This window comes from Castor canadensis, chromosome 6 (genome assembly GCF_047511655.1).
Source record: "Castor canadensis chromosome 6, mCasCan1.hap1v2, whole genome shotgun sequence".
Classification (NCBI taxonomy): domain Eukaryota; kingdom Metazoa; phylum Chordata; class Mammalia; order Rodentia; family Castoridae; genus Castor; species Castor canadensis.
In genome coordinates, this window is record NC_133391.1 from 140,123,282 (window position 1) to 140,150,239 (window position 26,958).

Consider the following 26,958-nt stretch of genomic DNA (forward strand, 5'->3'; position numbering starts at 1 on the left):
CTATGGCTCAGTAGTATAGTTTGAAGTCAGGTATTGTGATACCTCCAGTATTGCTCTTTTTGCTGAGTATTGCCTTAGCTATTCGCAGTCTCTTGTGTTTCCAAATGAACTTCAGGGTAGATTTTTCAATCTCTGTGATGAATGAACAAAAGACTTTTTGTTCTGATAAACAAATTCAGTAAAATAGCAGGATACAAGATCAATTTGCTGAGCGAGAAATGAGAAAAAAAAATTCCCATTCATAATGGCCACAAAACACATCTAGGGATAAATTTAGGTAGGTACATGAATCAATATAAAAGGATCACCATTCAATAAATGGTGCTGGGAAAACTGATACACACGTGTAGAAGACCAAAAGTAAACCCTGTCTTTCACCCTGAACAAATATCAATCAAAATGAATCAAAGATCTCAATGTAAGGCATAAAATTTTGAAACAGAAGAAAACTTACAGAAAACATTTCAAGACATTGGCACAGGCAATGATTTGCTTGATAGGACTCCAACAGCTCCAGGAAACAAAACCTAGAATTGAGAGATGAGATTACACAACATTAAAAAGCTGTTGCCCATCTATCAACACAGTGAGGAGGAAACCTCCAAGATGGGAAAAATATTTGCTAGCTTTTTACCTAAGAGAAGATTAGCATTGAGAATATTAACAACAAAAGAACAAAATAATAACTAATAAATAACTAAAGCCAAAACTAAGTCAAATGTGAAAAAAGCAGATTGCAAAAATAATATGCAGAATGACCTCATTATGGTAAAATGCAGGATGTGTGCAAATGTACTAATGTTCATCACTTGCTTGTTATGTCTCTTGCACTTTGTTAAATACTTTATATACAGCACTTCATTACACAAAGTTGACAAACACCCGAGAGGCAGATCTTATTATCCCCACTTTTTTATTATCCCCACTTTTTTATTATCCCCACTTTTTTATTATCCCTACTTTTGTCCCCACAGACGAGAAAACTTTTGAAGTATCAAAAAACTTAACAACAAAAGAACAAGTAATCTAATAAAAAACAGATAAATGACCTGTAGAGACATCTCTCAAAAAGAAGTACAATGGTCAATCAATATATGAAAAAATGTTCTTCATCCTTGCTATCAGGGAAATGCAAATGAAAACTACATTGAGATTTCTTCTTACCCCATTTAGAATGGCTCTTATTAAAAAAGCAAAAACTAGCATGCTACTCAGCTACTTGGGAGACAGAGATAGGAGACCAGTCCAGACAAACAACAAGACTCTATCTCAAAAGCAAGCTAGGCATAGTAATCCATGCCTGTCTGTAATCACAGCTTCAGGAGGCAGAGGTAAGAGGATCATGGTCCAAGGATGGCAAAAAGCACAAGACCCTATTTAAAAAACAAACAAAGAGCAAAAAGAACAAGAAAAAAAAGAGACTGGGACATGACTCAAGTGGTAAAGTGTTTTGTCTAGCAAGTGTGAGGCTCTTTGAGGCAAACCCTATCTAGTACCACCAAAATTAAAAAAAGCAAAATATAAAAAAATAAAAAACGTTGGCAAGGATGTGGGATAAAGACTCCTTTAGACACTATTTCTGGGAATGTAGATTAGTCCAGCTACTATGGAAATCAGTATAGATGTTCCTCACAAACTAAATAGAACTAGCATATAAACCAGCAAACTACTCTTAGGTATAGGGTATATACTTCTACAGGAAATGAAGTCAGCCTTCCAAAGAGAAGCCTGCATCCTCATATTTATCATGGCATATTCAAAATAGCCAAGCTATAGAATCAGCTTGGGTCCCTGACAAGAAATGAATGGATAAAGAAAATGGGGTACGTACACATGATGGCTTGCATATATGGTACGTATGCAATCGTTCCATATGCCAGCTATTCCTGTCATTTGAGGGAAAATGATGGAATTGGAAGTCATCATGTTGAGTGAAATAGGACAGACACAAAAAGACAAGTATCACATGTTTTCTTTCATATGGAGAAACTAAAAAAAGATGACCTGGGCCATCTGAAAGTTAGACTGGGAGGGGGGTGGTACGTATCTGGTTTTAAGTTGGCTCATGCAGTTGTTGGTGGGATTCATTTCTTTACTGGCTACTGCACTGCAGGCCTCCTTCAGTTCTTTGCCATATGGGCTTCTTCATAAGGAAGCTCACAGCATGGCGACTGGCTTCTCTCAGAGTCAATGAACAAGGGAAAGAGGCAAGAAAGAAGAAAACCAGACAAGTATGTGAGTCTCAGATGTCACATCCCATTGTTCTGCTAGATTTTATTCCTTAGAAATGAGTCAGGGCTAGTAGCATGTTTCAAGTGGTACAGTGCCTGCCTACCAAGTGAGAGGCCCTAAGTTCAAACTTCAGTATTGCCAACTTCCCTCAAAACAAAACCACAAAAAACAAGCAAAGAAGAAATTAAAAAAAGAGGTAAGTGACTATGTTTCACCTACACTCAAGAAGTGAGTATACATGTACGGATGCCAGGAGGCAGTGATTCCGGGTATCCTCAGGATTTGCCTTTCACAGGCCCACTCTCAGTCTACTTTTTTTTCTAGCTGCACATGGTAGGTTTCCCTCCAGGAAGTCAGTTATAACTCCATGGAACACGGTTCCTGGGGTCCCAAAAAACGTTGACTGCATAGTTGTTGCTTTAATTTAAAAAGCTCTCAAAAGTTAAAATGGTTTGCTTCTGCTGCTCTTTCATTTTCCCTCCATCAAGTTGGGCTTCTATTGCTATTTTAAGTGATTGCTCTGAATTTATCTTCCTTTACTCTGCAAGCCAAATGATAATTCTAGGTTTTGTAATGACTCATTACCCTCAACCAGGATCCTTTCCCACTATGTTATTGTCAAGACCATTCTGGTTTCAGATTGGCCAAACTCTTTACGTCCATCCAGAAACTAAAAGGAAAACTCTTTGGATTTGTGTAATACTCCTGCAGGACCTTGAGTTAGGTTGAGAAGATTTTTAGGGTTATAGCAAGAAATGCTTATATTTGAAATATCAAATTCCTACAGCAAGTTATTCACTCAAAACTGACAAGAATATGCCTAATTAAGCACTAGTCCATTAGTGTAGATAGTGAGTGACTCTCATTTAAGGAAGTACTAGTTCTGGATGTTGAAGACCTGATTCAGAGAATTTGGTGACAATAGGAGAATCACTAAATTTCTGCCCTGAGGCTTCTATAGCTGTGAAGCGGGGATAAAAGTATTGACCTCACAGTACTATTTTTGAAGGTCAAATAAAATAATTTGTATTCGTTGACAGAAGAATGGATGAAAATATATTTTGTCATCATGAATGGATAATCTGTTTTAAAAAGTAAAAATTGTGTGCAATTTGTCAAAATATGAAGATAATGCCATAATGAAGGATAAGTTAGAAAAAAGTTAAAAAGGAGAGGTCCATCAGAAATTATAGAGGGAGACTACCAAGTTTGAGTCAAGTTACTAGTTGTGTGACTGCATAAATTACTCAACCCCGAGACCTTATGCACATAAGAGACAGAGAGATAGAAGAGGTGTGTAGTGTGTAGACACAAATGTGCATACATTCTAAGTAGGTGGTTTGTTGTTGGTAATATGCCATTAGTGGCAAACCTACCATGCATATAAAGGCACAATAAGGTTTACAGAGCCAACACAGCAGGTGCTCAGATAGCAAATGGGAAGAGAGCACTAGAAATTAGAGGCCCCCTTGTCATCCCATCAGGATGAGATGATCACCTGGATCTAGAGAATATCTATTGTTCCAAAGTGCTCTTAGAACTTGATCTAAGCCAAGTCTAATCTATTCACTTAGACTAGTGTCCCTGGCTCTTGGGAACTTAGATCTCAGAGCTCATGAGTCATTTGTCCTGGTGGTACCCTTGCGATATCAAAGACAGCATCATAATCCCTAAATCTAGAAGACAATGGCTACGTAATCAGTGCCTACTTACGCATAAACACATCAATGAATGATTGAATGGAGAAATACAGCCGGTTGTGCTGCTAAGCAACTTTTACCACCTTATATAAGTCCAACTTCCCTGGAATGTCAGCACTGGACTAAATTATATATATATATATATATATATATATATATATATATTTTTTTTTTGGTGAGTAAAGAATGGTCATGGTGCATCCTCCAGGGACTCAAGTATCCTAGAGAATTTGATTTCAAGGCTTCCTGGAGCTCCTCCTGGGAGAAGAAGAAGAAGAAATAACATGCTGTTTTCTCTCTGTGTCCAGAGCCCTCTAACTGCTGGCATAAATTTCTCTTCGGACTTTCCTGAAAACCGCTCCCTTGGACTAAGATCAAGAAAACTCCAGTCTTTTCTCAGCCCAAATGCAAATAAGATTTCTTATTGAATTCAGCTCTGAAGAAAGCTGTGTTTATTTTCACCAAAATACAAGGTTACCTGGCCCCAGGCCTGTGGGGCTGTGTCTGGATCTTGCCAATGGACTCCCAGGACAATGGGAACTGCTGAGAACAGTTTCTTCCAGGAAGCCAGTCCTGCAGATTTTTCTCCCAGGCTATCATGCCAGGTGGTAAATTTCTTAATTTAAATATCCTTCCTCAATATGAAGACAACCATATTAAGACTCTTGCTTTCTTCTTATATTACTCATATCTTACTTTTCATAGTGATCCAACATTGCATTACTGTAAGGAAAAAAAATGATTCCCTTTTCTCAGGACATCAAGGCAAGCATAATATACAGTCATGGGCACCAAGAGGTCAAGGCATGCATTGAAAGTTAGTGGGGTAAATATGAATCTGTCTACCATCCTAAAACAAGACTTTTAATTGCATCTGACCCCAGAATACCCTGGTCAAGTACATAAATGGCCCCTCTGGGCCCTTATTAAAAAGAGCCCTTAGGTACCTCTAGGAAAAGGCAGAGATGACCTTCTGAGAAGTTTGTGGGATTATCTATGATATACACTGCCACTCTCATGACCTCCTAATCCATTCTTTATTTTATTTTATTCATATATGCATACAATGTTTGGGTCATTTACACAACCCGCCCTCCCCCCAATCCATTCTTCACAGTGTACCAAAGTGATTTTTTGAAAATAAATCCGATCAAGTTACACTCAGACTCTGGCAAGACCTTACGACCTGGCATGACATGGCCTGTGCATGTCCTCCTCTTTCATTGCTTGCCTATAGCTCCAGCTATGCAAGCTTTGTTCAGTCCTTCAATTGGCCCTGCTCCCTCACACAACCTCTGAGCATGTTCTTTGTCTTCCTCCAACTTCACCTGATTGAACTCTTACACTTCATTGTGACTGAAGGTAATTGTTACCTCCTCAGAAAAGCCATCACCAGGAACCTAATGATCTCTCTATTTTTCTACTCTCTTCTACTTCTCACTCATTTGTTTCACCTTTAGACTCTGAGCTCCATAAAGGCAGGAGTGTGTTTTCTACTCCTGCTTGTTTGTTGTGTATATAGGGCTTAAAACAAGGTCAGCACTGAGATCTCACAGTGGGGCTCTGGGCCATTCAGACCTGAGTTAGGGTTTGAAATGACCGTGGTGGCTAACACTCTGGGTGTTGACTTAGCACAATAATCTGTGAGCACTCACCTCAAGTATCATGCTAGGCATTTTCTAGCTCAATCCTCCCAGTAACCTGCACATCTGGTAAGTAGCAGAAACAGAAACAGAGACATAACTAAGGCATGGATTCAACAGAGTCTATTTTTCCTCACACAGTGAGTCCAGAAGCAGGCAGTCTGGGATTTTTTTGGTTTTTTTTGGTGGGTTTGAACTCACAGCCTTAAGCTTGCTAGGCAAGCACTCTACTGCTTGAACCATTTGAGCCACATCTCCTGCCCTTTTTGCATTAGCTATTTTTCAGAAAGTGTCTTGTATATTTGCTTGGGCTGGCCTTGGACTGTGACCTCAGTAGCTGGGATCATAGGTGCATACCACCATACCTGGTTTGTTGTTTGAAATAGGGTGTGGGGAGGGGTCTTGCTAACATTTTTGCTGGATCTGGCCTTGAACTGAGATCCTCTCAATCTCAACCTCCAGAATAGCTGGAATTACAGGCATGAGCCACCATGCCTGGCCTTTTTTTGGTTTTGTTTTAATCTGAGTATATAGGTGCCTAAAAACTTTGATATTGTGTAATGAGAAAGAAGGAAAGAAATGGATATTGGACAGGCAGTTAGCCATGTTGCCACAAATAGGTACTACCATTATTCTCATTTTACACATGAGGAAACTTTGTTATCAAGGGTTAAGAAACTTGTTTAGGTCATATGGTTAATAAGTAGAAAAGCTGGATATGAACACAGGTAATCAGATTCATAGAGCCTGAACATTTAACCCTGGGCTGGGATTTGAACTGGAAACTAAAGAGGAAGGCCCTTGGCGGGGAGGGGGATGGTGTTGACAAAGATGCCAGGGTGGGAACCATCAGGTGCAAGTGAGGCCAAGGGGCTGAGGAGCTGTCACGGAGGAGTGGCAGGAAGTGGAGTGGTGGCTTGGGCTTGTGCCATTTGCCTGGTTAAGCCCTCAGGATCATGAGCCTTGTCAGTCCTGAGACTGAAGTAATAAAGACTTAATACACAAGAAATATTGGCAAGAAGTGACAACCTCATCCACAAGGTACAGTCCAAGTCAAGGAATGTGACCAGGGTCAGCTCAATAGGAAGGGTCAAATATGAGCTGAGTCAGAACCCAGTGTTTGTGGCAAATCAAAAGTTGAAGCTGGAACACTCTGAGACACAGCAGCCATGGTTAAGTACAGGATGTTCTGAGGGTCACGAGGTGCCCAGCTGTCTCAAAGATATAGCAGCTTGAGGCCAGAGGCTGATGGTTTGGGATCAGAGAGCTGAGAAACTTGACTCCTGGAATAATACATACTTAAAGCCTTTGTGCATGAATAGCAGTATTTGGAATATTATTGGCACATTAAGAGGAATGAGAACCCTAGACCATCAAAGCACCAAAGAAACATAGAGCTATAATTTCTACTTGTGCTTATGACTTTCAAATATTAGCTTTTCCTTTGTTATCTCCTAGAGTAACTGGAATGGGAACACAAAACAAAAAAGTAGACCTAAGTGGCCGGGCATGGTGGTACATAACTGCAATCCTGGCTACTCAAGAGACAGAGACTGGGAGGATGGAGATTAATGGACAACATGGGCAAAATGCTGGTGAGAATGCCATCTCAAAGAACAAGCCAGGCGTGGTGGAATGAGTGTGTAATCCCAGCTATTCAGGAGGCATAGATAGGAGGATATTGGGTTGAGGCCAACTCTGGGCAAAAACATGAGACCCTATGTAAAAAATAACTAAAGCAAAAAAAGGGCTGGTGCATGGCTCAAGGTGTAGAGTGCCTGCCTGGCAAGCTGGAGTCCCTGAATTCAAAGTCCAGTAGCGCACACACACACACACACACACAGCAGAATTAATAAAATGGGAGCTGTGCAAAGTGCATGGCCACATCAGGTTTAGATGTGGGGTCGTTCTATGTCATTCCTGATTGTGGGGTTTGCAGGTTTGTGCACGGAGACTTTTCTCGTGACATGAGAGGCTCCACATGAGGAAGCAGCATCCCTCTGAAGGGTGAGCTTTCTGGCCTGGTAGGGGTTAACCAGCAGCTAGAAGTCTGTTGAGAAGAGAGGTTTCAAAACGGTTTCCTGCAGGAGTTTGACTAAAAAGCCTTCAAATCTGCATTTTAAAAATAATTTTACGGTGTATTCATCTGGAAGCAAAGTGAGTTTAGGCTCCAAGTAGGAATCTGAATGCATTCCCACTCTGTCTTCTACTAGCCAAAGAGCAGGAGGAGCTTTGCAGAGCCTTCTTCCTCGTCACACAAGGTTCTCCTTTGTCTAAGTGAAAATGCCTAGCAAATAAGGTCTTTAGAAAAACAGTTCTACTGACAGCTCTCCAGCAACTGAGAGAATGGTTGCAACTTCAGGCTCCAGGTCGCAGTGTGCATCCCTAGCCTTAAAGAGCGCATGCATGCACACACACACACACACAACTTGTGAAGAAAAGCAAATCCAACTTTATTTTAGCAGTTAAACACTTGAACACTGGGACATCTGCTGAGTTTGAATCCAAGTTTCTCTCTTACTTTTTAGTTCAGGAAGTTACTCAACATTTCTGGGCTTATAAACGACTATGCAAGTCAAGAAGAGTGCTGCCTGCATTCCAGGAACTTCTCCCGTGTTCCTTGTGAACTAGCTCCCTCTGTGTGCTAGAAGCAACCACCATGTTGAATTTTATGGTAATTTTAGCACTGATATATGCTTTGCTTCACATTGCTATTTAGTTTTGCAATTTATGAACTTAAAATAAACTAACACAATGCATATATCTTTTGTGTCGTGTTATTTCATTCAACATTGCCTAAATTCATCCAAGTTGATGCACATTGCTTTATTTTGTTTATTTTCATGGCTATATTTTACCAATATACCATATTTTGCTGCTGAAACAATCTTTCCCTTGGATTAGGCCATAAAAATCTGTGCTCTATTAAAGTTTGTACATGTAGCCTGCCTATGTGTCCACATTTTCTGTGATCTGTTTAGGAGTGCAGTGCTGAATCACAGGCTTCCTATTCTGAACTTCAGCTGGTAATGCTTTACATTGTCACCAATACTAGACTTCCTTGGATTTTTATCAGTGCAGTTTGATGGCTGTATGTCCTTGTATCTTGTAGAGTGTTCATTTGATTTCCTTGGGTAAGTTGATCTTATTCTATTTATTGTCCACTTGGATTTTCTCTTTTGTAAAATATTCAATGAAGTCTTCAGCTCACTGTTTTTATTGATTTTGACTTTTTGTTATCAATTTGTAGTTTAGTGGAAACATGTTCTTTGAATAGTGGTATGGTTAAAAATATCTTCTCATGTCAAAACAACAACAAAAACAAGGGTAATGGCTGTCGTGAGGATTAAATGTACTGTTAAGAGTTAAGATAATGACACATAATTAGATATTAAAAAAATGAATGACAGACATACGTTCCTGACCCACCTCTGTAGGGACCCCTTGCAGGCCAGCGCCACCAAAAAAGGCCCAGGCTGAGCAGGCTGAGCCTAGCTTGCTGCCCTGTGTGCCACAGAGCTCTGAGCCAATGGTCAGTGTCCAAAGGGCCAATGGTCCCACTCACATTGGTGGCCAGCAAGGTAGACTTTGGTGAGATTTGGAAGAAGCACCTGAAGGTAAAGTTTGGGAACTCATGTTTTATAAAGCAATGGAATTTGTTGCAGAAGAACGAACACATTACACCATTTGTCCATCCCCACACCAAGTCTTCATGTGGACCCAATGTGTGACCTAAGAGCTGTAAAGGTTTTCCTCCTGGAACAGGATCCCTGTCATGGACCTGTTCAAGCTCACAGACTCTGTTTTAGCATTCAAAGACCGTTCTACCTCCACCCAGTTTGGAAAACATTTACAAAGAGCTCTCTACAGACATGGATGGTTTTGTTCAGCTTGGCCGTGGAGACTTACTCAGTGGGCCAAACAAGGTCATCTTCACTGTCCCAATCCATCAAGCCAATTCTAATGAGAAGAGAGGTTGTGTCCTGACTAAATCAGAATGTGATGGTCCTGTCTTCTTGCTCTGGTGCTCTTGTGCTCAGAAGGACTGTGGCATGGACAGGAAGTGACACCATGTCCTGAAGATCGCTGTCAGTGTACAGAAGGTTCTTTGGATGTAGACAATTTTCTAAAACTTATTAGCTGCTGCAGCACTCTGTCAAGAAGCCAATGGACTGGAAGGAACTGTGATCCTGCATGGAGGGTGGTCTTTCTGAGCAGGTTTTGAGGAATTGCTATTGACGTGTGTCTTAGTTACAAGGTCGCTGAAAATTCTCTCTGTTCTTGAATACCCTGCATAAGGGGAGAAAGTTTCTGTTAGGCAGCCAAGAACTAGGCTGCCCAAGAACAGCAGCTCTCTTCAGTCAGAAACAGGTCTCCTTTCACCATCTCTGCCTTTGAGCTCTCCTTCCAGGCAAGACAGGAAGAGGCCCAATCAAGGCAAGGGGGACTTGGCCTAAAATTCACGCACTTTCTGCAAGACAAATGATCTCAAATACTCACTTGGTTTCTCAATTTTCCTTTTTTTTTGTAGATGAAGGGGAAGATTTGTACCTTTTTGGCCAAGCAAATAGTTTGGCACCTGCTGTTGTTGTTTTTGGTTGATCAGTTAGACATGATATTTTCATAGGATTGAGTGTTTTTTCTTAGAGTGACTCCCTCTATCTCTCGAGGAACCCTTGGGTCCTTCCCTGGAGGATGTTTTTCTGGAAGTCTGGCCCAGAAATTGAGGATCCATTTCCTGATGAGAACTGCTGCTGCACCTTTTCTTTTTTTTCTTGTTGTACTGAGGTTTGAACTCAGGACCTTTCACTTGCTAGGCAGGCACTCTTCTACTTGATCCACAAACCCATCATTCTCCTTTTTTTTTCCTTTAATCATTCTTCAGGTAGGATCTCACATTTTTTGCCCAGGGCCAGTCTCAGATCTTGATCCTTCTACCTATGACCTCCCAGTAGCTGGGGCTACAGATGCATACTACCATGCCCAGCTTGTTGGTTGAGATGGGGTCTTGTTAACTTTTTGCTTAGGCTGACCTTGAACTGTGACCTTGCAATCCTGCTGTTGGGTCTTTATCCTATTCTTCTCTGGGTGGTGGAAGAGGAGGAGTATTTTTTGTTTGTTTTAGTGAGGGGGAGGATGATTTTCTTCTAGGGTAGTATAAAGTTGGGATTTTTAAGGCAGCACAGACTGCTAACTGCTGTTTTTTGTTGTTGTTTTGTTTTTGTTTTTGTGGTGCTGGGTACCCACCCCAGGGCTAGGTATGTGTTCTGTCACTGAGCCTCATCTCCAGCTCCCAATGCTGTTTTTTTATGCACTGAAATCACTTGGGAATTTTTTTCCTGCAAACTGGAGAATTTCACTTTTTCACAAAATACTTATACAGATGCATATACTTTTCAATTCTTTTCTAAAGAGACTCTTTACTAGTCTCTATCTCCATCCTGGATCTCGATAGAGATGCTGTTTTTGACATTAGTGTGGTTAAAGAATAAACTGCATGAATTTGTTAATAAGATTGTTGAAGTTAAAAAAAATAATGATGTAACTCTTAAAAATTGACATAGAAAGATGTCCATGACTTGGAAAGATGTCCATGATGTACTGTTAATTTAAAAGTAGTTGTGGAACAGCACAGACAGAATGATTTATATCCATACATTCTTTCTACCAGTAAGATACAAATTAAGATCATGTTTCTTGTTTTGAAAAGTTGAGTTATTTTTAATTAGCATGTGTAAGGCCACCTTTTCTACAATTATGTATTATGTTTAATTGGTTTTCTGTCAGAAAACTCTTTAAGATTTGCCTTAAGATTCTATCTAAATACTCTGAAGATTTGAGAAATTCTAAGTCCTGGAAGACTCTGGTAGCACACACACATCTGTAAAAGGAAGTGGCAATTTAAGACCACTAGAAAGTGAATATAGATTATCTTGAAATAGCCATTTGAGATGAGAGGAATGGTTCTGGAAAAATGTTTCCACTGTTGAAACCTGGCCTCTTGGCAAACTGAGTAACATGCTAGAAGTACAACAGAAAATTGGGAGTGAATAGTTTTTAGCTGTTTGTCTAAGGTATTATTAGTCTCTTTTTTTTTTCAGCACTAGGGTTTGAACTCAGGACCTTATACTTGCTAGGCAGGCACTCTTTATTTGAGCCACTCTGTCAGCCCTTTTTTGTGAAGGGATTTTTCAAGATAGAGTCTTGCAAGCTATTTGCCTGGGCTGGCTTCAAATCTTGATCCTCCTGATCTCTGCCTCCTGAGTAGCTAAGGATTGTAGGCATGAGCCACTGGCACCTGGCTAAGGCATTATTTGTTTTGAGAGCAATTAATCACAGACCTCTCTCCCTCTCTCTCTCTCTCTCTCTCTATATATATATATATATATATATGTATATATATATAATAAATGAGGAGATAAATATTTACTCTTCATTGGTAATATGGCAACTCTGACTGGGGCAAATGTCCAAGATAAAAGTAATGTCAAGATAGAGACCAGAAAATCATTTACTTTATTAAATTTGATTTACTCTTTGGGTTATAAGAAATATCATAACTCTACAATTCAGACTTCTCAGTTCTTAAGTGTTACAGAGGAGCTGCAGGCACTAGCTTTGATTTTAGCAAGTTTTATTTTTTTTTAAATGTTAGCATCTTGTTTTCCAGCAAAAAATTCTTTTGATGTTTGTTATGAATTCTTTCACCAGATATTCTTTCACCAGATATTTATGAAGAATCAATAATTCATATCAAAGTACTCAGGGAACCTCTACCATCGTGATTCAGGCCACCCACGGCCTTGAGAGCAGCTGTGCTATGTTACTTGTGCCTGTCCAGTGGAACCTGCCTCTGGTCCTTCTCACCCTGCCTTGTTGACCAGCTAAAGCCAACTGCTGTCAACAACTCCTGTCCAGGTGTTCAGCCAGGCATGGATTCCACATTATTCTTCTGATCCCAAACTCCTGATCTATTCTCAGGTGGCTGTTTCACTAATTTGAGGGATTAATGCTATTTCTTAGGCCACTTGACACCTCTCCATGCTTCTTAGGTATCCACGCTAACACTGTCTCATGGAGGAGCTGCAGGCACTAGCTTTGATTTTAGCAAGTTTTTTTTTTTTTCTAATGTTAGCATCTTGTTTTCCAGCAAAAATTCTTTTGATGTTTGTTATTCTCTGAAAGTACTCAGTCCCACATGAAATTTGGCACTGTAAGGAGTTACTCCCTAATTGCATTTATTTGATGTATCAAACAGTTCTCAGATCTGTAAACTCGTGAACTCAAAAAAAGTTCCCTTAAAAGTGTATTTCATTCTCAACTGACTCTCAAAGGATCCAGTTAGGCCTTATCCAACTCAAGCTGCTGTTGCCTGGCCTTCCTTTGGCCATTGTTCTTACTTATCTTTTCATTTCAAGAGCATCTTATATTTTCCTAAGCATCTTTTGCATGTTCAGTGGCTTACTAACTTTTCAATATAGGTGCTCAAATAATATTTTGTGGCATTCAAAGGATGACATTTTTGTATGTGCAAGGGGAAGAAAAGATCATATAGCTCAAAAGGCATTATTTCCCCCAAATATTGGGAAAATTGTCATTTTTCCATTGCATATAAAACCCCACTTAAATCAGAGGTTAATGTTTTACATAAGTGCTTTATATAGCAATAACACTCTTTCATTTTTTAATATTTTGAGACACCAGTGTTTCACAAATGTTAATTAATAGATCAATGTTGTGTTATCATCTGCATTAGTCTAATTTATAAATCATGGTTTTTAGCCTCTATAAATAGCTCTTTTATCATAGATTCATAGATTCTCTGGGTCCTATTTTCTATAGAAATCACTTACTACTTATAAAAAGATAAGTCTTCTTATTAAAACATGGATTAAATACATGCATAAATATTCTGGGGACAAATGGTAGGACATAGAAGGACATGGTATGAAGACTCTAAGTCCAGACTCCAGGTTGGAAGTTGTGGGATGAGGTCATCAGGATAAAGTTAAACTTGATAGTTAATTAGTTATTCTGAGTAATGTTAATATTGATTGTGTGCTAGTGGCTGGAGCACCTGTCAGGGAACTATAATTATTCAAAAATATCAAGACAATCTAAAAGTGGCTAGACGGTGATGTGGTCAGCTCTGTAAGTGGAGGGTAAGAGCCGAGATGAAGTACACACGGACATTGTTCGAGTGCATGCTAAATTCATTGTACCTACCCCATCTCCAGCTGGGTTCAGAACTCCTTTTTATCATTTCCAATGTTTCAACAGAACCTTGTGCTCATGGCTATCCTACACACAATCACATTTTAGCATGTATTCTCTGCTTACTTGTTTACCATATTTGATTCTGAGGTCCTTGAGAACACTTTTGAATTTTTATTATTTTCCATCGTCTCAAAATTTAGCCTTGTGCCTCTCAGAAGCAACCAATAAACATTTGTTTCCTTTAATGTAATTTGATTTAACATCCAATCAATATTTGCTTGCAAATTCTGCTTTTGTGAAAATCCTGAATGGTTGCAAGTTGCCCAGCTCAGAAGAGGCTAAGAGGGAATTTCTTTCAATCATAATAAGCTCCCTATCTTCTCCTTTTGCCTTTTGGGGGTTTTAGACATACACAGGCTTAGACACACAATGGCTGGGTACTTTCTTTTGGAGCCAGCTGTACACTTGGCTGAAATCCTTTTGGGGCAGAAGCTGCTTTCTAAGTCACATGCAAAGGAAGGAAGAGTCAATGGAATGCTTGCTTTCCTGCTGCACAGACCAACACAACTAAGTTTGAATGATAGAGGAGACTATCTGCACATACCAAGATTTTTAAAAACAGGATTCCTTTAAAAACCAAGTATATATGTATGCATTATTTCTCCTGGTGAGAAATGAAGTGTTTTCATTGAATTCTTAAAGGAATCTGAGGCCCAAATCTGAGGGAAATACCTGCTGGTTGGAACAAGTAAGCAGAATTGAGCTTCAGATGGCTTCTCATTTGGTATGAAGTTTCTTTAGGGAAGAATGGTGTATTTCCTGCACCTTGTCCCGCAGTATCTAGCACATGGAGGTCAACAGGGATTTGTTTGTACAAAATGCCTTGAGAGTAAAAGCAAGGCTTACTCGAAAACCATCACTATCCAGGGATAGCATCATCTATCACTGTGTTTTGTCCTGCTGATCCCACAGCTAGAGTTGCCCCAAAAGCAGTGTCAGGGTAGTGCCATAAAACAGTGCCCAAACCTTACAAAGCACTACACACCAGGTGCTCAGTCTGAAGCATTGCTCATTAGTGCTGCTGAGAAGGGATGTTCCCTTAGGTATGTCTGCAGTGAGGGGGCAGTGTATGGCTTTGTATGAGGGCTTAAGGAATTTGGGCCTGGGGCGGGGCGCTATTTTCTTTCAGGGCATTAGGAAATAACTTTAAATACCTTTATCAGTGCCTGATAAAGAATGCTCCAGGCCCTGGCTTTGGCTCAAACTTGCAGAAAAAACCCTGTAGCTGGCTGCGTCACAGAATGGTGAAGATATTCTATGATTTTCAGTCAGGACACAGAATGAAAGCGGGGGGAATTATGGAACTGTGTGCATTGCTCTCTACCTCACTCAAGTGTGTCAACTCGCAATTTTCCTCTTTGTGAAAGAGTAGGAGCTTTCTATTTGATTTGTACACTATGACATTTCTAAACCTTTTCCATGTCCAATGACTACCAGTAATTTTTAATTACAGAATACTTTTCTTTGTAAATATTTCACATTAGATCTTTAAAAATTCCAGGGGATTAGGACTTCTGTGACAATGAAAATGAGGCTTGATTTCCTTCAGATAGGAAGCTATTTTCTTATTTCCTTTTTGTAAATGAAAAGGAAAAAAGCAGAGGTTCTCTACAATTCAAATTCTCATACAATTCAAATTTTAAACAGAAAAATCATAGACACAAGTCTGTAACAGCAGGAGATCAAAATAATTTGAAGCAGCACGTGAGTTTTTGAACAAAGTGGGTGAGATTAGCCCTCATCTTCACAAAGGAAAGGGAAGACAAGAATTTTTTTTTCTTTAATACTGCTGCCCCATAACTTGCTGGCTCAGCAAATCTTTTTCCTGCTATAGTTTAGCAAAGAACGTGAGCAGGAGGCCTTCTCTGCCCTTAGCTCTTCCTCCCGCCCTCGACTGTACCATTAAATGGGGTGACTGAAAAGTGTAGAGATTAAGTTAAGAATTGTCAAAACTTTTTCCCTTTTATGCAGACAGTGCTCACCACTTTTTTTTAAGTTGATAATCATCATAATCAGTTCAGGCACTTGCTCTGCTTGCAAGGTCCCTGCAGAGAGAGCATTGAACTTTGGACTACAGCTGAGGGGTGAGGTAAACAACAGGACTATAAATATCAGAGTTTCTCTCCGGGCTTTGTGGAGCTGCCGCAGACAAGCAGAGGGAAAGGAAGCTGTCTGGTTGGAAGAGGTTGCGTAAGTAGGAACTTTGTGTTTTCCAATACTTGATTCTTTTAGAGTTTAGTAAATATTTTTGAATCTGATAAAATTTGTTTTTCCCTTTAAAGAAGACCTAGAAAAGACAAGTAAAGGAATTAACAAAATAAAAAAGAAACAAGAGTCTGAGTTTGGGTGTGGTGGGTGAAGTTCCTGGTGGTCACATCTGGCATTATTGATTTCTGCACAGCTGAGCCCAGGGGCAGCTGGGGACATCAACTCCTTCACTCTGCAGGAGGTGGTGATGTTGTATGGTTTAGTATGATGTTGTATAGAGGTAGTATGGTTTGATCAAATTTAAGTATTTCCTACTGAAATGCAGAGTGAGAACAGAGGAAAAAAAAACCCCAAAAAACAGCCTTGTGGATTTGAAGGCAGACTGAGATGTACTTATGCTACAGTGTTGCAGAAATGTCTGGATGCTGTGAGCAGTTTTGGAAGAGGGGGAGCAGGCTCTATCCACAGTGGGGAAGGGCCACCCTGGAAGGAGTTAAACCTGTCATAATCGGCTGGTCGGTGAGGGAATGCAAAGCTCTTCAGTTTGTGTGGGGAATGGGAGCCTCCATGTGAATGGAGCTTCTCTGAACTTCGAAGTCTGAACAGGGAGAAAAGTCTGTCTGTATGCCTCGTTTGTAGTAGGGAATTTAAAACAAATGTAGGTCAGTGTGTGGACAATTTATCTAGATTTTGTAATTGAAAAGTGAGACTGATGAAATTTACAGCTACTTTCCAATTGTTAATGGACCAGTCTCCAGTAAATCCAGTTATTTCTTTATTTTGTGGCCCAGGGATTTGAACTCAGGGCCTCATGCTTGCTAGGCAGGAGCTCTCCCACTTGCGCCACTCTGCCAGCCCAATTTTCTTAAGTCATCCTATTATTTTTATGTAGTTGATAGTTAGAATTAAAATAAAAAATATATAAAATGACTAAGCAAACAAAATTAAAAATATTGATTACAATAGGAAAATCAGAAAGTGTTAGTTCTTTAATCCACTAACCTTTGCCAATGGCTTATTTTTTTCAGCAGAAACCTAAACGAGGAAAATACTTTTTCCATTTAAGCCTGTCAGTTAGACATTTGAAGTTATCTCTTTGGCAGAATATCTAGTGCTGTCTTTATGCTGAAGTTTCTATAACTACTGAATTTGTTTTTGGTTTTGTTTTTTTTTCTGGGGGAAGGAGAGTACGGGGAATTGGACCCAAGGCTGACATGACTTTAGTCTAGAAAATAGGGAAAATCTAGCCATTCTGTTAAGAAATAAACAGCTTAAATTATTCTGGTGTTCTTTTTTCCCTAAAACTGGCTTCTATAATTATTATGAGATCCATATAAAAACTACCACCATGTTACCGTGGCTGAGAGGTCATGTTTTGGGCCTGACAGACTGGTTCGAATCCATTCTGTCTTATGACTCACTGCCTGTGTGATCACAGCAAGCCAAAGCTCTCTCAAAGCCAGCATTTACATTTCCTCAATTGTTGTAAGGCGTAACCGACATGATGTGTAAATGTGCCTAGCACTGTGTATAGTTCTTTTAATGCTCAATAAATGATAGCTAGAATAAGAACAATTTATTAACAATGTAAATATCATGCTAAAATTTTTCCCATATTCAGTCCAAACATGCTCCTTCTTTTTTAAATATTGGTTTTAAAAAATATTGGAAGAAATAGTTGCTTGAGTGCTGGGGTTATAGGCGTGTACTACTATGCCCAGTGTTTAGAGCCTTGATCAATTTGATTTTGAGTTTCTTGTAATGCTTTAATCCTGGGTTCATTCTAAAGTAATTGTTAGCCCACTTTGTTCCCCCTTTATTCCCCCAAAATGCTTGTGCCTTTTTTTTTTCAGTAATGGGGATTGAACTCAGTGTTTTGAGCTTGCATGTCTCTCTCTCTACCACTTGAGCCATGCCACCAGTCTGCTTGTCCTTTTTTAAAATCTCAGATCAGTGCCTAAAAATATACTGACTTTCTAGTTTTGGGATTTTTCCTCGATCTCTCCCTAGACTATGAGCCTGAATTATAGCATGCTTACTACACTGTCTTGCTACACCAGATAATTAATGCTTTGACAACTCCCCTGCTTCTTGGGTGATACTTTTCCATTCACAGGAAGATTTAGTACAAGGAGGCTCATTACAATGGCATATTGAGCCCAACAAAGCACAGACAAGAGTCAAGGATTAGTTATTTATAAAGTAGAATTATACCTGCTGGATTTATAGAAATTCAGTTATGGCTGTGATGTTATGAAGAAGACTACATGTTTTCTCTTTTACAGGACAACCTCAGCAATGTGGAGAAGACTGGGGCTTGCCCTGGCTCTCTGTCTCCTCCCCTATGGAGGAACAGAGAGCCAGGGCGAAAGCTCCATTTGTAAGCAACCTCCAGCCTGGAGTATAAGAGATGAGAATCCAATGCTGAACTCCCACGGTACAGTGACCGTGGTTGCTCTTCTTCAAGCCAGCTGATACATGTGCATTCTGCAGGCGTCCAGGTAAGGTAGTCTTTCTGAGGTTTACTATGTCTTTAGGGAAAACCTAGTAAGTTAATTAAAAAATTAAAAGTTAATAAATATACAAACGGACATAAAATAAAATGGAAACTATATAATTGTCAAATAACACTTTTGAAGAAATTGTCTGTGTTTGCATAGAACAAATTAGAAGGGAGAAGACCAGGAAGATATAACCTAAAATGTTTATAGTGGTTTTCCTGGGGATTTGAACATTTTTTCTTCTTTTTTTAACCTATATTTTATAACTTTCTATTAACTATGTGTTACTTGTGTAATGAAATGTTTGAAAAAGCACTCTTGCAAATGAAGGAGTTACTTCAATATAAGAAGCAGAAGTGTGTTGCCAATGTAGGATGAACACTAGACTTGTTATCAAAGGTCTTGAGTTATTTAACAAGTATCAAAAATATTTGTTGGATTAGTTACCAAGTATTTACTGGGTAGAATTCTCTGTATCTGTAAAATGAATTTATAAATATACTATACATATATATACATATACATGTGTTTGTGAAAATGTTTGTGTAAGCACTTAGCATTAAGTTTTAACAACACAAGTTTTAAAATTCTAAAAAAATGAAAGCTTCAGTCTTACAACATAAAGAACAAATATGGGTCAGTCAAAAATGATAAGGAGAGTTTCACAGAAAAAAATTGTAGAGGAAGAGAGAAGAAACCAATAGTAAAATGAAATGAGATTATTCATTTTATGTACTTTCTCCCCAAATACCTTAGATTGGATGACCTTCGAGTAAAACTAGACCAAGAAGGATATTATAATATTTCTTATGTTGTTGTTAATCACCAAGGAATCGCTTCTCGATTAAAATACATACATCTTAGAAACAAGGTTTCAGACCATATTCCTGTTTATCAACAAGAAGAACAACAAACAGATGTCTGGACTCTCTTAAATGGAGAAAAAGATGACTTCCTCATATATGACAGGTGTGTTGTCCCTACTCTAGATTAAGAGATACATCTTTGTATTTATTTGCTTTCACCTTACATCAATCTTTATTGTTAAATGTCACATTTCAGTACTAATCTCTTTTTAACATTAAGAAGTGAAAAGTCACTTTTCTGCTTTTGGAAACACTTTCACCTTTTGATTTCTATGACATGATGCTCTGCTGGTTTTCTCCATCTTTCCTCCTTCCTTCCACATCCTTCTGCTGTTTATTTGGTATATACTTGTGTTATTCAGGGTTATTTAGATTTCCTTCTCTGTACACTGAACATTCTGTATGAACAGTCTTATCTATTAACTGACTACAATTACAGCATATACTCCGATGATCTCAAATTTATACAAAACTCAATGACTGACCTCCAAATCAGGATATTCATTTCATAGATATATTCATGGGCACCTTAAATTCAATTGTTCAAATCTGGATCAATGATCTTCTCCTAAAATTTGTTTTGACTTTAACTTTTGTGTGAATTGTATGAAACAACCTGCTTTGGGAAAGATGCAGCCAAGCACTAAGGCATATCTTACAATCTTCAGTGCCTACCTTTTCCCACCCCTCCATCCCAATCATCATCTACTATGTTGCAGAACATTGGGCAATCAGACTCCCTCACGTGTGGTAGCATTGTTGCTGTCTTTCCTTTGGAAAATTGTGACAGGCTTGTGTCACTGACTTGCACCACCCCATGCATCTCGGGTCAATCACCAAATTCTTTCTAAATCCTAAGTATTATCTATATTGTGTTCACAATCACTGTCTCACCTCTAGGTTTTTTAATAACTTTCCCACTTGTTTCCTTCCTGCTTTGTATTTAGTAGTAAGGGATTTAAAATAAGACACAGATTTTTGTTTTATTACCACTTTGACATTCACATAAAGCTATACGTACTGGATAAAATGTGGGCAAGAGGATATTTCAACCTTCCATTTCTCAGAATGCAAGTGATCTAATTTTAGTTCTTTTGTTGTGCTGAAATTTTTGTTGTATCAGAGATACTTTTAAATAAATGGGCTGAGCTGGGTATGGTGTACATACTTGTAATTCCAGTACTTAAGGGGCTGAGGCAGGAGGATTTTGAACTTGAGACCAGCTTAGGCTACATAGTAAGTTCAAGGCCAGTGTGAGATACATAGTGAGACCCTGTCTCAAAAACCAACGGCTGAGGAGGTTGCTTAGTGGTCGAGTGCTTGTCTAGCATGCACAAGGCTCTGCGTTCAATCCCTAGAATCACAAAAATATGTAAAAAATGGGCTACTGGTCAAGGCTTGGAGAGCTTTGTTATGCTGTGATTTCTTGTTCTGTTGAATTTATGCTGCCTTATCAGTTAAGAAAAATTCATGTAGGTTTGCAGAGCCTAATTTATAAGTCAGTGGTTTGGGCTCTGGTAGAATATATAGGTCAATCACAAAATTATATTTGACCGAGTCACAATGACTACATCACACATTTTTTACATTATTTTTTGATATGTCTGTAACATTTCAGAATGCTAATATTAGACTCACTGCAGTCTTGCTATGACCTGACCTTTTCTACAGTCCCTGGGAGCTCACTTGTAGACCCTATCCATGGAATACCTATCCCAATCTGGCTTGAATGGGACCACAATACAGAAAATATTGTAATAACATTTTGTTTATTTTTTTTTTTAGATGTGGCCGTCTTGTATACCATCTTGGTTTGCCTTATTCCTTCCTAACCTTCCCATATGTAGAAGAAGCCATTAAGATTGCTTACTGTGCAAAGAAATGTGGAAACTGCTCTCTCAGGGTATTTTTCTCAATTATTTTTACTGGGGGAAGAAAGGAAATCTTTTAAGAGCTTAGCAAAATAAATTAGTGTTTTATGATCAGTTAGATAATGTTTTTGTTGCATTAAAATTAAATAATTTTTTACAATTACACACATTTTCTGTTATATAATGTTTACTTTAAAACTTATTTTAAGGATCCATATTGCTGTCTTTATGTAGAAGTGTTTTAGAAAATAAAAATCAATGTAGACCACATTATTTCAGTTACTTATATCTTCCCATTCTGTTGAATGATGCATTTACTTAAAATGGAGTAAGTTTTCTACTCATTATTAGTATTTCTTTCTTAATAACCATGAAAACATTGTTATAAGAAAGCCATATTTAAATACTTTTTAACAAAAGATAAAGAATTTATTTTTAAATTTCTATTAGATTTGTTTTCTCTCATATTAAAAAGAAAATAATTATAAGCAGTATTTCCTTAATAGGGCATATTGCCAAAATGTGAACTCAGGCTAAGACCAATTTTGAATTTTATTTATAAACTATATTTTCAGATTTTTCCTGGCTCAAAAAAAGTCACCTCAAATACTAACAAATTATTTATTTACTTGGTAAGCGGTACCACAGGTACTTTATCATTTAGTTATTTCCCACATTTTAATGCTCATAATAATCCTATGAGTGTTATTTTCTTTAATTTTAAAGACAAGGACTGAGGTAATGCAAATAAAGTACTATCTAACCTATACTAATTACTTAATGTATTTTGCATTTGTGTAAATGCTTAGTAGTTATAAACAAACCTTCTTCAATTTTATTGAAGGCGGAAACAATTCTTGTTTAAAGTTTAAAATATATGAACTACATGAAAATAAGAATAATGTACTATGTATCTGATATGCCAAGTCAAATTTTTTTCTAGATGTCATAATTTACATGACAAATTGATGTATGATTAAGAAAAAATACTGCCAACACAATGTTGTGTAGGGTACAATGCTAAAACACCATCATTAATAGGACATACTTTTATTTTAGAAATAATAAAATGTGAAAAAATATGTCACAGAATCAGTGACATACAGATGTAGTTCTTGTGAAATTAATGACTACTACCTTTAGGTTTTTATATAATTATTAAATGGTTACTTTAAACATTTATCAAATTATTTATAATAAGATACTAAGTTCTCATTTAGAAATAATTCATAAATAACTAGAAAATGCACCTCAGTATCATATGCTAAAAACTCAGTTTGTAACTTTTTAAAACTTTTCAAATATTAAGTTGTATCATGTTGGAGTCTTTAGGTTCTCAAGTTGATTTTATAACTTTGTTTATAAATCACTGTTAGGTTGAGGTTTGATATGCTGTTCTACATGTAGGCCTTGAGTCTGTGTTTTGTGGGCACCACAATGATGACTTTCAGCAAACTAAAGAACTAGTATCATGCAGCATGGAAGATTATGGTGAATGAGAAACAGGTAGTACTTTGCTCATGTCACCTGAGAGTACTGTGGTAGAAATACACTAGCAAAGCTCTGGAGAAGTTCAAAACATTTCCCAAAATATGCTGAAGTATAAAAAACTACCAGTTTTGAGCAGCGTTTATTGAGTATCAGAGAGAAACTATTTCGCTTCAGAAAGCAGTATAGACTGGATGCTTTGTTGACACAGGTGTGAAGAGTTCCAGGTAACACACTGATTTTAGAATTTGGTTTGGTTGGTTTCACTGCAATCTTAAGTTCTTTAGGCCAAGTTACGTAGTTTTGCTTCTGCAGCTACAAAATATAGTAGCTTGGTTTTCTCTTTAAACCCTTAATAAAAAGTGTAGGTGTTGAGACTAACATGAGACTCTTTTCCAATAAAATGATGCGTAAAAGACAAAGCCAGCACTATCCTAATTAATTAGTTGGAATTCTGCATATATTAGCTCTGCAAACAAATTTTCACATCAATGTATGTGATTTATAAATTTGTTCCAGACTCCTGAAGATGAAGACTTCTGTAAAAATGTGTCTTCGGCTACTGAAGTTCTGCATCCACATCACCATCACGGGCATCATCACAAGCACGGGCATCATCCCCTTAGGAGCAGTGAGCTTTCAGAGAGTCAGCAACTAGAGGCACCAGATATCCCTAAGCATCCCTCTCCTCTAGGTCTTCATCACCACCATCTCCATAAGGGCCAACATAGGCAGAGACAGGGTTACCTGGAGAGCTGAGACTTGCCAGCAAGTGAAGGTTTAAAACCTTCACTTGCACAAAGGAAGCTCTGCCGAAAGGGATGTGTAAACCAATTACTGTGTAAGTTGTCCAAAGATTCAGAGTCAGTATCTAGTAGCTGTTGCTGCCATTGTCGACATCTGATATTTGAAAAAACAGGATCTGCAATCACCTGACAGTGCGCAGAAAACCTCCCATCTTTATGTAGCTGCCAGGGACTTTTTGCGGAGGAGAAAGTCATTGAATCTTGTCAGTGCCGAGCACCTCCAGCTGCCTGACAAGCAAATCAGCAGCTGAAACCCACAGAAGTCAGCCCCAACTGAAGTTGAAATAATAGGTCAAAAAAGTGAAAATGACGTTCAAACTAAATATTTAAAATAAGACATATTCCCCAGTTCAGTCTGGCACAATTTAATTTACAGAATTTTTACAAGCCAACTAATTAATCAGTGAACTAAAAACAGGAATTGGATTTGTACAAACATGGAGAAATGTACCAGATTAGCTTCTAAATTTTAAATTTTATGCCATTGAAATTTTGACCCAAACCATATTTTTTATTATGGGGCAACTGAAAAGTGATTGCAGCTTTTGGTTAATGTGTCTTTCTTTTTCTTTTTCCAGCATTCTATTTGCATTGATGAGGACAGAAACATAAACTATAACCTAGGGGTTTCTGTTGGATAGTTAGTAATTTAGAATGGAGGAAGAACAACAAAGACATATTTTCCATTTTTTTCTTTACTCATCTCTCAAAGCAATGTAATCTTTGTCTTCTTGATCTTATAATTTTAACTGATTAAACCTTTAAAGAAATGCACTCTGTTTTTTAAGATCCGGAAATAATTAACATATTTGCAGAAAAGTATATAAGACTACATTTTAAAAATCCATTTATCTTTATATCTAAGACTCATCTTGATTTTTACTATCATAAATACAACCTTTGTATCTTGTTTTCTTTATCTAGAATTCTGTAACTCTTCTGAATTTTGAGTGGCTGTCTTGAAAAATGTAACAGTAAAGAAAAGTATGTTGTCTTATATATAGACTGCTTAAGAGTATTTCCATAGTCAATGATGGTTTAACAGGGAAAATAAACTCTGTAAACTAGAACTCCTTTATGGATAGTACTATTAAGGAAGAATGCAGAACATATGGCTTATGGTATGGATTTGTCTAAATAAACTCAATTTAAAAAGCTTAAAGCAGTCTCTTTATTATTTAGACAGTAATTTATATTGAAAGTAGAAGAGAATTTTTTATTGCTTTAAAATAAATTAATAATAACTAATGAATTTACTGCTGTGTTCAAAACCGTCTACGCTTAAGGTGTGAATCTTTGTTAATAGAAAGGCGTTGTTCTAAGTCGCAAATGGTACTACGAAGAATTGCAATCTCCTTATTTTTTTCTTCTTGAAGATGTTGAAGCTTCTAAATGAAGCAAAAAAAAGTGTTATTACAATTCAGAAATAATAAGATTAAGTATAAGGAATAGCAAAACAACAAGAATATAATTTTGGTTTATGCTTATATTTTAAAAGATACCTACCTTACTTTGAAAGGTCTATAACTTCAGTTTTGTCAAATTTAAAGAGAAAAACTGGTATAAGGATACAAGAAAACTTAAATATAAGTAAATTAATTTAAAGTTATAGTCTTGGGAGAAAACTCACATACCCTTCTGTAGATACTCTGTGGCAAAACAGAAGCATCTGCATATGATTTTGATTTCGTCTGAACTCTTGCTAGTTTGGCATCAAACTGAACCAAATTTAAAAAGAAAGTTATTGAGAACATTCTAGTTCAACAATTAGAAACAAATGTTTCTAGTTCAACAATCAGAAACAACCATTAATCCATGATATCCTTTTACAAACATGATAGAAAAAAATCTTTAAGAAAATTTTAAAGAAAGAATATCCAAATAAGACTAAATCTAAGGCTGGAGGTGTGGTTCAGGCAGAAGAGTCCCTGCTTTGCAAGTATGAAGCCCTGAGTTCAAAACCCCAGTCCCACCAAAAAAAAAAAAAAAAAGATGAAAACAAACGAGTAAATCTGGTTGCATGTTAAAATTATTTGGGGAAAGTACCAAATGCCTGGGCACTCCCTGAGGGACTCTGGAGTGTAGCTAGCATAATCTTTTTCTCAAAATACGATTTTTTCCCTTGCAGTGCTGGGGATCGAACCCAGGGCTTTGCACATGCTAGGCAGCTCTACCACTGAGCTACATCCCCAGCCAACATCAGGTGATCTTATCATGCAACTGGGGTTAACAAGCTAGTTTAACTTAAAGATAGAAAAAAAAAATTCACATTACCATGTGTTCTTTTGTCAAGAAAATATATAAGGTCTCCTGGTGCTTAAAACAGGCTATGTTCTTGCACTGATTGTATAGAAAGAGGAGGGAAAGTAAACCTACCCAATATACCTCAGTCCAGGCCCTGTGCTTGGTTTGTACTGTGGGAAGACATGGAGTGGGGGTGGGGGATGAGATGTAGAAACTGTGAAGAATACTAGAATTTGGATATGATTTTTAGAATTTAGTTTGAATTTTTGCTGGTTTGAATTAAACTGAATCAAGTGAAAACGAACCATAAGCCATTCTTAGAGTCCTTTTTTTGACAATATTTCATTATAATTCTTTCTTTCTGCTTTAGTTTAGTGTAGCTTCTCTGAGAACTAAGCTTAAACTATCCATGACATTGTGTTCTGCTTTGAGAAGAGAAATGTATAGTTATAATGAAGACAAACAACAAAAACTCTGTGTAAGGGTCAGATAACAACAAGGCACAGTTAGCAAATAAAATGCAAATTTCTGGCCAGTAGATTAGAAGCTGGTGATCTTGAAACATAGCCTATTGTATTTCAGTTGATCATCAAGCCTTCTCTGTGGTTTGTGAATACACTTGGTCAGAAGGCAGCAGTGGCAAACAGCCTTTAAAGTCAACATAAATCCCCATTCTGTCCAGTCATTACCCACAGTAGCTCATTAAACATGCCAGGAATACTAAAAGTTTCTGGAAAACAAATTCTACATTATCTTAACTTATGAAAATAGTAAAGACTTATGAATTCTTACAACATAAGGTAAAGTGGGAGTCGAAATGAGAAGAAGCCATTGAAGAGTAATTGAAAGGGAGATTAGTAGAATGTAGAAAAAATTTTAAAAGACAATATTTTGTCAAAATAACAGTATCTTTGAGATTCTGGCATGGTAAAATAGTGTACTGAAAAGGCTTTTGCACAAGGAGCTGGAGCCTCAGCCTATGCCTATGCCCTGTTTAAAGTCTCTTTAAATTTTTTTAAAGGAAGTTGGTTTGTTTGCCCCTATGATATACATTGTCACAGAAATTATTAGGTAGAAATTTGTCACTCTTATCCGAAATAAAATAAAGGAATTTCTAATTGC

At 37.7% G+C, this 26,958-nt stretch overlaps 2 protein-coding genes, 1 long non-coding RNA gene, 1 other non-coding gene and 1 pseudogene across 9 annotated transcripts in view; 4 read left to right on the forward strand and 1 right to left on the reverse strand.

Annotated features, from left to right (window-relative positions):
• LOC141424207 (uncharacterized) overlaps window positions 1–8,231 on the forward strand; it is a 38,473-nt gene extending 30,242 nt beyond the window's left edge. The window contains exons 2-3 of the long non-coding RNA XR_012449184.1: window positions 7,034–7,170; window positions 8,104–8,231. This is a non-coding gene — a long non-coding RNA (uncharacterized lncRNA). The remainder of the gene's footprint in view (window positions 1–7,033; window positions 7,171–8,103) is intronic.
• Window positions 8,232–9,060: 829 nt separating this feature from the next.
• On the forward strand, window positions 9,061–9,763 carry LOC109686765 (uracil-DNA glycosylase pseudogene; annotated as a pseudogene).
• A 6,145-nt stretch (window positions 9,764–15,908) lies between these two features.
• On the forward strand, window positions 15,909–24,754 carry Selenop (selenoprotein P). Of its 2 annotated transcripts, none has more exons than XM_020164243.2 (5): window positions 15,909–16,042; window positions 18,346–18,561; window positions 19,318–19,530; window positions 21,213–21,330; window positions 23,306–24,754. In XM_020164243.2, the coding sequence occupies exons 2-5, from the start codon at window positions 18,359–18,361 to the stop codon at window positions 23,912–23,914; spliced, it is 1,143 nt and encodes a 380-aa protein (XP_020019832.2). In that variant the 5' UTR covers window positions 15,909–16,042; window positions 18,346–18,358; the 3' UTR covers window positions 23,915–24,754. The 2 variants fall into 2 exon arrangements, with proteins under 2 accessions (XP_020019832.2, XP_020019833.2); XM_020164244.2 differs by having other exon boundaries at window positions 23,306–23,992.
• The window catches only part of Ccdc152 (coiled-coil domain containing 152), a 42,111-nt gene continuing 38,933 nt past the window's right edge, over window positions 23,781–26,958 (reverse strand). For 2 of the 5 annotated variants that reach the window (XM_074077539.1, XM_074077536.1), the window contains 2 exons: window positions 25,227–25,310; window positions 23,781–24,980 (listed from right to left, as the gene is read on the reverse strand). In XM_074077539.1, the coding sequence (XP_073933640.1) occupies window positions 24,858–24,980; window positions 25,227–25,310 (207 nt within the window). In that variant the 3' untranslated portion in view covers window positions 23,781–24,857. Of the gene's footprint in view, window positions 24,981–25,098; window positions 25,311–26,958 lie in introns of all 5 variants that reach the window. The other 3 variants (XM_074077538.1, XR_012449185.1, XM_074077537.1) reach the window with 3 other exon arrangements.
• Window positions 25,897–26,022, forward strand: LOC141424526 (small nucleolar RNA SNORA51). Its single transcript, XR_012449437.1, has one exon. It is a non-coding gene; the product is annotated as a small nucleolar RNA SNORA51 (small nucleolar RNA).